The 13,137-nt window shown below is 46.5% G+C and overlaps 2 protein-coding genes across 2 annotated transcripts; both read right to left on the bottom strand.

The window, feature by feature from the left end:
• Positions 1-241: 241 nt before the first annotated feature.
• Positions 242-12,385, bottom strand: DIABLO (diablo IAP-binding mitochondrial protein; the record flags this gene model as incomplete). The annotated part of the gene is made up of 6 exons (XM_080940948.1): positions 242-737; positions 4,677-4,773; positions 4,893-5,003; positions 6,895-7,026; positions 11,504-11,630; positions 12,288-12,385. The coding sequence occupies 6 exons, from the start codon at positions 12,383-12,385 to the stop codon at positions 541-543; spliced, it is 762 nt and encodes a 253-aa protein (XP_080797074.1). The 3' UTR covers positions 242-540.
• Positions 12,386-12,717: 332 nt separating this feature from the next.
• Positions 12,718-12,849, bottom strand: LOC308439090 (uncharacterized protein; the record flags this gene model as incomplete). Its single annotated transcript, XM_080940699.1, has 1 exon — positions 12,718-12,849. The coding sequence occupies one exon, from the start codon at positions 12,847-12,849 to the stop codon at positions 12,718-12,720; it is 132 nt and encodes a 43-aa protein (XP_080796825.1).
• Positions 12,850-13,137: the final 288 nt, after the last annotated feature.

Raw genomic sequence — 13,137 nt, 5'->3', positions numbered from 1 at the left:
TCAACTATCACCAGGAGAAACAATACTGGAAACTGGTCCCTGCTGGTCAGCAGGAAATGATTTATTTTTATAATGCCACCAGCCTTATTTGATTAAAAATGCTGAAATCTGGCAGACTTGTTCAGCATGTGCTGAATGGGAGTGTATGCTGCCAGGAATCCTTAGGACCCCAGGGCCCCAACAACTCCCACTGCCTAGGCAGCAAAGGAAAGACGCTACATGACAGCCTGAAGCCTTTTTTTTTTTTTTAATGCAAACATCAAACTTCTCTTCCTTTGGATACAGCAGAGAAATTCAAAGAAGGAACGAATAAGAAGCATGTGTGGGAGAATAGAGAAGGTCCTGTGGGGAGCACCAGGTGAATTATTCACGCTCTGAGTAACTCCTTAGCTGAGCTGTACTCACAGGGAGAAAGGACATTATAAACACAAAGGGACCAGGCGCAGCTCTGGTCTGACTGTCAATGGGGATGACACTAGGTGGCTGCCACACACCTGCTTTCCCCACAGAGGGGATGAGCAGGGCACTGGGCTCAAGCCCTCAATCTTCGCGCAGGTAGGCCTCCTCCTCCTGATCAGCCCCCTCACCACTCGCTTCCTGTGTTTTCTGGCGTAGCTCTTGTGTTTGTGCTTCAGCCAGCTTGGTTTCTGCTTTCTGGGATAGCTGGCGTACCTCCTGCACCTGAGACTTCACCAACTGGATGTGATTCCTGGCAGTTATAGAGGCCTGATCTGCTCCTGTCAAAAGATGGACAGTTGCACTGAGTGACACAGTAAGGACATTAGTCACACATGAAGGCCTGAGGCTGGCAGCTCAGCCCTCATGAGGTTACCTTCCCTGATATCCTGGCGTCTTGGGTTTAGGCTGGCATCTTGTTTTGAGGAGATGGGCTATTGGGTACTGGAGAGCTGACTGAGTGGTCAAGAGTGCTTGCTATTCCAGAGGATCCAGACTGGGGAGTACTCTATGTTAGTTAGGTGGCTCACAAACCTTTACAACTCAAGCTCCAGGGGATCTGATGCCCTAAATTCTGTAGACACCTGCACTCACATGCACCTAATTGTTCAGACAAAAAACTGTGGTCTTTCTATACATCCTAAGCTGGCCTTGAGTTTTCCTCTTGCCTCAACCCGTAAAGTGATTCGCCATGCCCAGGTGGAGCTACAGTTGCCATACTGGTATGGGTGTGTGTTCAGCTATCACTGTATCTGACTTTCAGCTCTTATTTGGAAGTTAGTCAGACTCAACTGTTAGTTTCAAGCCACCCTGGGTTCAGTTTGGTGTCTGTGTTGTTGGCTTCACAGATTTACTGATTTTTAGGTTAGCCAGGGAGACCCAGCACTGTCGGTGTACTGCAGGTGTGCCATGCTCAGCTTGTTTCTTCACAGGCACTAGACATCTGAACAAGCATGTTACCGACTGAGCCATCTCTCCAACCTGGAATTTTAGTTTCTGAATATCTTCCCCCAAAATAACCTGGGGCTAGTATCCATCTTGGGGAGTATCAGCACCCTTATCTCAGCAGCCCCTAACTTCACTTTTGTGTAATTTACCGAGTTAAAAGCCTACTTTATATTCCAGCAAAGACAGCCCACCATTCACCTGTCTTGTGTGGAGTTGAGGGCTCTCCATGTAACTTTGATAGGGCCTCTCACAGAGCCAGAAGACCATTAATTGACTAGGCTGCCCAGCAAGCTTCAAGGATCCTCCACTGTCTATGTCTTCCTAATGTGGGTTTACAGGTATGTTCCATCACATGGAGAATTTTCACATGGACAGTGGGGATCCAAACTCAAGCCCTCATCCTTGTGTGGCAGGAAGCTGAGGTGGGTCCCCAGCTCCCAAGAGCTACTTTAGAATCCCGATTGTATCACTGACCTGTTCTCAGAATTCTAAACATTTTAAAATTTCCATTAATTCCTTCTTTAGCCTGGGACTCTGAGCCAGCTCTCCTGCTCCCCTAGCTTGAGATATTGATGGGCCAGCTTTTGTTTTTTTTGAGATGTTAAGAAACCCCATGCATACCAAGGAGCTGCCACTGAGCAACATTGCCACCCCAGGAACTTTAGAGACTGGGAAGTCTGGTAGTGGACTGAAGACAATGAGTAAATGAATGGTACAAAATGTCTTAAATGCATTTGGGAAGCAGATCAACACTTTATAACTAGCATGCATGTGTGAGTGCATATATGTATTACCTGAGTGTTAATTTTTTTTTTAAATCTGAAAAAGCTGTCGAGATGGTGTTTAACTACTTGCTGCCCCAGTTTGAGGACCAGAGTCTGGATCTCCAGAACAAGCAGGCTAGTGATGCTACCACACTGGTGAGCCTAGCTCACTGACTAAGGTAGAAGACAGGATGTTTCCTGTGACTGCTCTGTCCTTGAGTTCCTCTCAACATTGCTGTCAGCTTCTGAGGGTGGCGGCTATTTTTCATCATTTCCCACCTTTCTGTGCTATTCCAGAAAACTTCTGTAAAAGTTTAGAACATTTTCATACTTAACGGTGGTGCCAGTGTGCAGGTGAAAGTCGGGGACAACTTCTGGGAGTTCTCTTTCTACTATGTGGGTTCCAGAAATTGAAATCAGGTCATTAATCTGTTGTGCTATTTTGCTGGTCTTAGAATTATTTTTCTGGCACCGCCTATTTAATGGTTCACTCTTAGCACTGTTGACCTTATTGTACATTTTACTTTGTATCTTGTGCACATGTGTGTGTCTCACTGAAATCTTAGGGTGACTAGTGAGCCCAAGGTGTTCGCCTCCTTAGGACTCAGGCACTATACCAATTCCCCAACCCCTTAGTCTACATTTTCTTTCTTTTGGTATTTTTGAGGCAGGTTTTCTCTGTGTAGCCATCGCTGTTCTAGAACTATTTGTAGACTGGGCTGGCCTTGAATTCACAGAGAGCCTCCTGCCTCCCCAGTGCTGAGATTAAAGGTGTGCACCACCACTGCTTGGAGTTTATTTCATTTTCTGCCTCAACTAAAATCTGTTATATTTTCTCTGCTCCCTCTTCCCATTTTTTATGGTGTATGACCCCAGGACCTATCACCTCCCAAAGGCTCCCCATGCTTTCACTCCCAAACTACTACTATACAGTTCAACTTTACCAAGCTTTAGAAAAGTAAGCCTCTCCTTTCAAACTTGACTCATGAATTGTGCTTGCAGAAGTGGCGGCCTGTTTAACACCAGCCATCTTGCGTCTGCTTTTGTAAACCAACTGCTACAGTCTGGTTCTTCTAAAAGCCACAGTTTAATATTTCTGAACAGCTATTTTTTCCCCTAGTGGTAGAGATCCTAGGAGGCTCCCAACAGGTTACCTGGGAAGCTGCTGGTTCAACAGCTCTCTCAGACTCATGTCTCTTATTTCACAAGTTTTAAGTGTTCTCATTTTCCTGCAGTATGGTACTCAGCACTGACTTTCCAAACCAGTAAAGCATGCTGGGAAGGTGATTCATGCCTATAGTCCCAGCATTTGGAGGATAACTGGAAGCTTGATGTTGGCTTGAGCAGCAGAGACTCTGTCCCAATATTCCCCTCAGCAGGTGGTGGCACACATCTTTAATCCCAGCACTTGGGAGGTAGAGTTTGAGACCAGCCTGGTTTACAAATCGAATTCCAGGCCAGCCAGGACTAACTACACACAGAGAAACCCTGTCTTGTGAAAAACAAATCATCCACTACTTAAAAACATCACTTTTACAACTTGACGCTATAAAGTACCCATGTGGTTTGGGACTGGATCTGATTGATTACATGTTGAACATTTAATCATTTCTCTTAGATCCACTGGACTGACAGTCAAATCACATCTTGGTACTGAAAGGGAAAAATACATTTTCTATGTTGGTACTAAAGTAAGAGGACGAGGCTCTGTGTAACACTGAGGTCCCAATTTCCAGTGTGTTAGCTGGTTCCTGCCTCAGCCTCCCAGGTGCTAGGATTATAGGCATGTGCACAGAGGGAGAAATGAAGCAAAGGCTGAGTTTCAGTTTGGTCACTTCCTAACTGTAGCCTGGGGTCTTCTGAAAGGGAGTGACAGTTCTAGCTCCATGAAAAAGTCCCTATCGAGTGCCACCACAGAGCCGAACAGAGACATGCTCTACAAGTGTCTTCTCTCTGGACTCAATAGTTCAGAGGTTTATATCCACTTACGATCTGTGTCCTTCAGTTTAAAAGATAAAGCTCTGAAGCTATTTAGAAACACTCCTTCAGCAGTGTTTACTAGTTATTTTCTAGACACGTGGCCTAACTTCTGGACTGCAAATAAAGATGTCAAAGCTTGATGTGTAACCTAGAGGCTCAAGCAGGAAGACTAGTGAGTTTGAGGCTAGCTATGCAAAGAGACCACATCTGTTTCAAAACAACAGAAATGGGGAAAACCTGTAAACCAGCAGCTCTCCACTATGGTCCCAACTCCTTTAGGGGTTGCAAACAGATATCCTGCATATCAGATATTTGTATTATGATTTATGACCATAACAAAATTACAGTTATAATGTAGCAATGAAATGTTACGGTTTGGGGGGTCACCACATGAGAAACTGTATTAAAGGGTCACAGCATTAGGAAGGCTGAGAACCACTGCTTTGAAATAAAAATATATCATCAACCAGAGAATCTAAAGTCTTTAACAACTAAATTAAAACCAGAAAACCCCAATGCTTTACCTACCAGTTTGATAGGCAGCCTCCGCAGCCATCTCGGAAAGACCAACTGCCGTCATCCAAGTGGTCTCCAGCTTCAAGTACTCCTGCTGTTTGGAAGTCATCTGCAAGTTTAGAAAAGAGCTCCAAACACCATGAAGGGCTTAACACATTCCCCTCAGGTTAACAGTTTAGATGCCACAATGAAGACCATTATATGGAAATGACTAACAGATTCACTCACCTCAACTCTGGCTCCTATAATCACCTGCCACACTTCATCTTCCTCCTGGGAATTCATTTTTCCAAGCAAATTTGTATATTGTCGATACAGAGACACTAACGTATAAACAGCCTACAAACAGAATGATAAGTGAATAAAGACAGGCTCCCTGAGAGGATTAGTGGCATTTACACCTTCGAATAGCAAAGTCCTGTGATCTTAGCACAAGGCCACCCTGGGATAACAGAGCAAACTGGAAGGTGGCTTGAGATACACCTAAGACTGTCTCAAACATGAAAGGATCTTGTGCCTGCTGAGCTGTGGGGTTCCCTTCCTCCTCAGCCAGGGCTAGAGGGTGTCATTGTCATAAGGACTGTCATGAGTGGGCAGCCTTGTTTTCCTGCCTCAAACACTGAAATTAGAGGCAGAGCTGACACTGGGCAGTTCACAACCCCCTGCGCCCGTGTGATTCCAGCTTAGGAGGATCCAATATTACTGCCCCCTACTCCCTGCTGCTGACCCTAACACACATAGGGCACTTTTGAGACAGGGTTTCTCTGTGTAGCCCTGGTTGTCCTGTAGACTCTGTAAACCAGGCTGGCCTTGAACTCAGAGAACTGTCTGCCTTGCCCACTAAATGCTGGGATTAAAGGTTGTACTACCACCTCCTGGCCTTTGCTCTGGGTGCCTCTTTTTTTAAGTTTTATAATGCATGCCTCTACATATGTCTGTGTGACAGTGTCAGATTCCCTGGAACTGGAGGTACAGCCAAGTATGAACTACCACATGGGTGCTAGGAACTGAACTCTGGTCCTCTAGAAGAGCAGCTACTGCTCCTGACTTCTGAATCCATCTCTCCAGCCCAAAATTACTACTTTCTAATTTATTTTATGTATATGAGTGCTCTATCTGCATACAGAGCTCGAATGTCAGAAGAGGGCATCAGATTCCATTACAGATGGTTGTGAGCCACCATGTAGTTGCTGAGAATTGAACTGAGGATCTCTGGAAGAGCATCCTAATTACTAAACCATCTCTCCAGCCTCCCCCACCCTGCACACACCATAGAGACAGGTTCTGTGTCAACTAGGCTGGTCTAGAATTCAGAGATCTGCCTGCCTTTGTTCTGTAGAATGCTGGGGTCACACAGAACCTGCCTTTTAAATTTTTGTTAGCAGTGCAAACTCTTGAGTTTAAGGCTAGACTGGTCTACAAAGCAAGTTCCAAAGCTACACTGCTTTCTCAAACGGAAAAAAAAGAAAAACAAACAAAAAAAAAAAACAACAACAAAAAAAAAACCAACAAAACAACCCCCCCAAACCAATAAAACTTTAACTAGCCATTCAGATAGAGAATACAATGCAGAGAAAAATGCATAAATGATGTTGAGACAGTGTCTACTACAAACAATGCTCCAGGGTCGCTGAGACTAGAGCCCATGGCTACTCTTCATAGTCCTGCAGACCCTCTTTTAACCTTGTGGAACCAGATGAGTTAAAGATTTCTACATAAAATAAAGGTGAAAAGAATTCCTGAAAAATATAAAAACCTATACTCAAAGACTTCTTTTCAGGCAGGGAGCCCTACAGTTCAAATTGGCCTCAACCTTCTCATCTTCCTGCCTCTACCTCCCCAGTGCTGGGACTATGTACACCATCTATGTAAGAAGAGATATACACCAAGCATACGAGAATAAAACCAAGGCAAGCACTCTACAAATGAACTACTCTAAAAGCCCAGTCCTCAGCAACATCTCTTTAAAAGGACCAGACTGTAAATATTTGAGGCCCAAGAGCCTTATGACCTCTGCTAACTCAATACATACATAAAAGCCTGGTAAGTTACAATAAAATAAAATATTAACAGAGCTATTAGACCAGATGTGACTATGAGCTAGAGCATGCAAATTGCTGAGTTAGCAAATCAATGCTTAAGAGGAGGATGAGAGTTATAGCCTGGCACCCACCCATAAACCTATCATGACACTGAAAAAAACAAAAAGACTGCACAAGAGGAGACATACCTTAGTATACTCGGTGATTGCTTCAATCAGTGCGTACGTGGTTTGAGACAGAAAGGTAGAGGTGCTATCCGTTACCAAAGACACAGCCCTCCTCATCAATGCGTCATTACTAAGAGACTGAGGCTCTGATTTCTGAAAGAGAAAGACTCACTCAGGTGCTGACCTGCAGAAAGCTCAAGATGAACATTTCACGGTCTCACAAGACACCCCAATGCCGCTTAGTGTCTGTTGAATCTGCTGCAATCTACTTCTTTGGGAAAACATTCGTAGGCGTTGATAACTTAAGCACAAGGACATAGCTCAGAGTAAAGCCTCTCTACCTCTACACTCATTGTCTGCCCCCAGAGAACAAAGCACCTTATTTTGTATAACTAATCCATGTGTTAGACCTTGGTGTTAAATACTGAAAATATAAAGATGTTTGCTAATCCCAGAACTCTGGAGGAGAGACAGGCAGATCTGAGTTGGAGGCCAGCCTGGTTTAGAGTGATTCCTAGGATAGCCAGGGATACACAAAGAAACCCTATCCCAAAAACCCAAATATAGGGGTTGGAGAGACGACTCAGCAGTTAAGAGCACTGTTCTTCCACAGGTCCAGAGTTCAGTTCCCAGCAACCACATGGTGGCTCACACCATCTGTAATGGGATCTGATGCCCTCTTCTGGCACACAGATGTACATGCAGATAGAGTACTCTAAAATAAAAAAAAATTTTTTTTAAATAAGTATATAAAAAGACATTCTCTTTCCTCATTTCAGGAAACAGGACAAACACCTAGAAAACTGAGTGTCAGGGAGCAGGGATTTCTCGACCAAAAATCAACAGGAACCTTACATAGAAGTATGGGAATTCGGCCACTCTAAAAACTGACAGTGATCCATCATCTAAATAAGTAGCTCTCTGCTCTCAATAGAGACCTCACTGTGCCACAACCAGGCTGCTCTGATTTACTTACTGTCTTGGTTTGGCTGCGTGGAGTATAAGCTCCCAGAGCAACCGTTAAAAGCAACAGGACTAGGAAAGGTTTTCTGACACATATATAATCAAGAACTTCATCATAGCTGGATTTCAGACAGACCTCCAACTGAAGAGCTACCCAGAATGACAGCTCTGCTCATAGGAAACATTTTTAAAATTTTATTTTTTACTTATTTGTTTTATATCCTGATCACTGTTTCCTTCCCCATTCCTCCTTTCCACAATCCTTTCCCCATAACCCCCATTCTCCTCTGAGTAGGTGGAGCCCCCCCCCCACCCGGGCATAAGGCTAGCTGGGAAGCTAACTTTTAACATTGCATCTTGAAAACCCAAGAATAATAATGTTAACTTTTATTTTCACCCATTTCCATTATGGGTATCACCGCTTTTTACAGACAGTGAAATCCATGCACAGAATAGTCATGTGATCTTCCCTAGAAAGCACACATCCAGTTAAACCTCAAAGTAAATCTTCTCCCAAGAATGCACTTTCTCACGTTCTACTGACCCAACATAGTGTGCCACAGAGTGTCATCAAACATCAAAACATACATCTATCTAGTAGCCAGACAGAGGACAGTTAACCAGGAACTCAGACTGTAAAAGGATGTGACTTGGTACTAAAGAAGCTAGGACTAGGCTAGGCTAAAGTCCTAGGAAGGAAGGAAATGAAAGCCTGGCTGGTAGAAAGAATAAAACTGGTTAGGCTGCTGCTATGCAGGAAGAACTAGATAGTTAGCTCTGTAGCAATGATGGAGTCATGGGGTTCTGATAGCAGGAGTGTGACTGCAGAGGCTCTAGCCTTGGCCCAGAACTGACTAGTAACGGAGACTTAGAAAGCTCTAAATGAAGAGGACAAACCCCACAATTCTCTTAAGGGAGGGGTGTAGGAAGCTGTTGGCGCCAATAGATGGCGCCAGCTTCCCGCCCATTGTTCAGCCTACAAAAACCTTTCCCCTCGTGTTGCTTGGCAACCACATAAGTCACAGCCCACTCTCGGGCACGTGATTGAGCTACAGGAGGATGCACCAATCAGGTAGAAGACAAGTCTCTTAGGCATATATAGCAGTGCATTTCTCCCCCACGAGAGAGGAAGATAGTGGAGAGATTGCGGGAGACCCCACGTGGAGGGATGGCAGAGAGATACCACGTGGAGAGAGACCCGATAGGAGAGATTGCGGGAGGTCCCACGTGGAGAGAGAGTGGACAGAGAGATCGCACGTGGGAGACTGCACGTGAGAGGTCGCCTAGACAGTAGAACCCAGTAGGGAGTCCCCGGCTCAGAGAGAAGTTTCCTGCTCAAGAAGTCCCCTGCTCAGAGTGCTGTACAATAAAGGTTGTCCGCAGAAGAATCTGTTTGTTTGTTGCACGCCTGTTTCTACTGGCGGGAAGCGTGGGCGCGTGACAGAGGGGGACCCTTGGGGGTTGGCAAGATGACCCAACTGTTAAGGAGGCACTTGGCTACTGAGCCAGACAGCCCTTTCCCCTTCCTGCAGCTGTCCGCTGATACTCACCCACAACTCAAAATTTAGTTCTCCATAAACGACAAGGAAAAAAACCCCATCACTTTTCTATCAGCTGCTCACTGACATTTCCAAAATGTAACTGTCTCCCAATGGAGACCCACTCCTCTATCCTAGCAAACGGCAATTCAAGTGGGAACAGCTTTCCCTTGCTCCTCTGCTGCCTAGAGCGGTCGCCTCATCTAAACTAACATTAGCCAGATCTTAATATTCCAAGTACAAATCCTGCGCAGCCTTCAGAGTAAAACCCAAAGCCCCACAATGAACCACAAAAACCAGTCACAGTATTTGATCTCTGGTTATCTCTGGTCTCATTCCACTCCACTCATCTTGCTTTGCTGTAATACAACATATAGCTTCTAGGCTTTGGCCTGTAACCACTTTTGCTGTAGGTCTCTTCCCTCATCCACATTACCCAGAATTGGCTTTCAAAGCACCTTCACCCCACTGCATCATATTTTCTTCACATTACACCACTTTGTTTCTTTTCTGAGACAGGTCTTCTCTATGTAACTACCCTGGCTGTCCTAGAATTTACTCTGTAGACCAGGCTGGCCTTGAACTCATAGGAAACTATCTGCCTCTGCCTCCCAAGTGCTAGGATTAAAGGTATCTACTACCATCTCCTGGCCTTTTCTTTAAAAAGGTGCCTTTTAAAAAAATGTATATGCATGGTGTTTTATATGCATGCCTCCACCTGTCTCTGTGTGACAGTGTCAGATCCCCTGGAACTGGATTTACAGTCAGGTGTGAGCTGCCATATGGGTGCTGGGAATGGAACCTGGGTCAATCTAGAAAAACAGCTACAGCTACTGAATCTGAATTCATCTCTCCAGCCCAAAAATTATTATTTTCTAATTTATTTTATGTATATGAGTGCTCTATCTGCATATAGAGCTCGAATGTCAGAAGAGGGCATCAGATCCCATTACAGATGGTTGTGAGCCACCATGTGGTTGCTGAGAATTGAACTCAGGACCTCTGGAAGAGCAGTCAGTATTTCTCCAGCCTCCCCCACACTGTACAGAAATACGCCTGCCTCTAATTCCCCCAAGTGCTGGGATTAAAGGCATGTGCCACTACCATCCAGGGTGTGTGTGTGTGCACACTCGTACATGTGTGTGCCTTTTTGAGCATCTCAAACTTGATTTTCCTGCCTTAGCCTCCCCCCAGTGTTTGGATTACAGACATGTACCACTACATTCAACTTATATTTATTTTCTACCCTAATGTATGTTTTACAATAGCAAAAATTTGTATTTTCTCTCCCTCTTGCCTTCCCAGTGTGTGGCACAGGCTGTTTAGTAAAGTTTGCTGAATGAAAGACTCCTGCCAACAGACTATCACCTTCTTTTATCTCACCCTTTCCTTTATGCAACTTTAAGTACTGTTTATCCCAAGTACTGGTTCAGTGACCAGAATCTGATTCCTGGCTAACTCTGGTCTCCCTCACTACCCAGCTCTTCACTCCACTACTAACCCTGTCCTCCCTCTCAGAAGACAGGCGGTCCCTACAAGTTCCTCCTTAAGTCAGTCTATCTGAACTGGTGGGATCTAAGATGGTTGCCAGAGACAGCCAAGCAACCTCTAACTTCCTTACTGTCACAAGAGCAGTCCCTGGATGCACTCTCCAGTGCCAGACAGTCAATTACCTCAGTGAAGATGGAACCATTTAAAAAATACAAAAAGGAGTGGCATATGAATTCCCAGGAAACAGCCCCCCACCCTTAGACTATTCCTCCCCCTTTAGCCCATATCCTTCCCACTTCAGTTCCTTTACAGTGTATTTTTAACCTCTGGACCCTCAAAAGTTAAGAGCTCATTTGCAAAGTTTATCCCCTATTTTGGTACAAGAACAAAGGTCTGCTTCCCAGTTCAGCTGATGGTCACTTTCAGGGGTGGTGGAGTGGAGGCAAAATCTGGCAACAGCACTGTTTGATCAACATGAGAAAATAAAGATGGGAAATTGGCTCAATTTACAAGATGCTGTATACACAGCATCATGAAAGGGTGCCTGTGAAAGTATGACAGCTTGTCTGATGCTCAGGAGTTCACTAACACCTGGCTTTCCCTGGCCCCTTTACAACAGTCACATGATCGTCCCTTACCTGAGCAATGGGAACCGCACACAGTGTCACACCGAATCCAGTCAACATAGTTTTGTGCCATGGCTTTATCAATTCTGAGAAACAGCGTTTCTTAGAGTTAGCAGAGACAGGAAAACGCTGTCCGTACCTGGAAACACAAGTCAAAATTTAAAAAGCACAAATCAACCTGTAAAAGGCTCTTTGGTCTGCAGGAGTTTGGACCAAGGAGTAAACTAAATGAAGACGTGCCAGCAGTCTTCCAAGAAAATAAACCACAAGACGGTCAGGAGTCAGAGGCATGCGATCTGAGTTCCAAGAGCTACAGGCCAATGAGCATGGGCGCGTTCCACGAGGTGGAAACGTTTAAAAGTTGCCTCAGCTGCTTAGCAACTTGACGCCAACATAAAACTCCTCTGTTCGCAGGGTTTAGCTTTGGAACCAGGACTTGGGTTCCAAGTGTCTCCAATGGTCCCATTAGCAAAGCCCAAGGACCAGCACCGCCCCCGGTGGCGGAGTTTACTGGGACATGTGTTCTCTAACAACGGGCTGCCAGCTTCCGCCCGTCTGTCACTCGGTGACTCTGAGTTGACTAGAGGCTCACTGGCCCCATAAAGCCAGCCCCCGGCGTGGGAGAAGACCCACTTTCAGGAGTCACTGGTGAAGGACGGGGGACGAAGGCGGGGCTTCCTCAAACTTCAGAAGGAGTCAGGACGCGACGGCCCGCAGCCTGGGTCCGACGCACTGGCCGGCACCGCACGCCAGGCTCCTCTCCGCCGCTCCCCGCCCTATTCTGCCGAAGCCGTACCTGAACAGAAAAGTTACTCCCCGAGTCACCCAACTCCTCAGAGCCGCCATCCCGCGGCGGACGGACGCCCGACGCACGCGCCGGAAGTGACGCAGCATAGCAAGCAGAAGCGCGAGAAAGGCGGGGCCCAAGGAGCCCTGGGCTTCATGGTCACGCCCCCACTAGAGGACGCGATTGCGATTGGACAGGCGGAATGGGCGGGGTCGGAACACCAGGAAACGGCTTTAACGGTCACACCTGGCTTTCAACCGCTTTGACTTCGGCGCAGGTCGCCGCAGGTTCCAGGGCACGGGTGGTGCTGAGCGGGGTCGCGAGCCGTGACGCGGGCAGCGGGCGAGGCGGGGCCGCTCCTGGAAAGGGGATTGTGCTCCGTCCGGGAGGGGCAGCTCGGGGGCGGGGCGGGGCGGGGCGAGCGCGGACCAGAGCGCTGTCACTTCAGCACCAAGAAGTAGGTGGTCCAGCCGGCCAACAGGAGCGCCCCGATGAGCACAGTGTAGCTGAGGAGCACGAAGGCGAGCAGCTCCCGCAGCAACTGCAGCACGTGGATGGTGGACATCGGCATCGCCCTGCAGAGACCAGGAGCCTGAACACGCGCAGGGTGCATGCGACGGACAGCACTCTTCCAAGGCCAAGGAAGCCCAAAGTGCTATTCTGCCCTACACTGAAAGTGCTGTCTAAAGCAGAGTCAAGCCCCAGGCTCACTGGCACTTGAGCTCAAAAAAGGGAAGGAGCCTGGTCTTTTCCAGTCCTGACTTTGCACTAAGCTCCAACTCGGCCCTCTCTTCCCACCATCTCTTGCATTTTTAATGCAGCTGATGCCGCTAATGGGCAAGTGGAGGACAGTTTTTAT

Source organism: Micromys minutus (assembly GCF_963924665.1).
Source record: "Micromys minutus genome assembly, chromosome: 29".
In the NCBI taxonomy this organism is placed as follows: domain Eukaryota; kingdom Metazoa; phylum Chordata; class Mammalia; order Rodentia; family Muridae; genus Micromys; species Micromys minutus.
The sequence above is the reverse complement of the archived record's forward strand: the minus strand, read 5'-3'. Positions and strand labels throughout refer to the sequence as shown.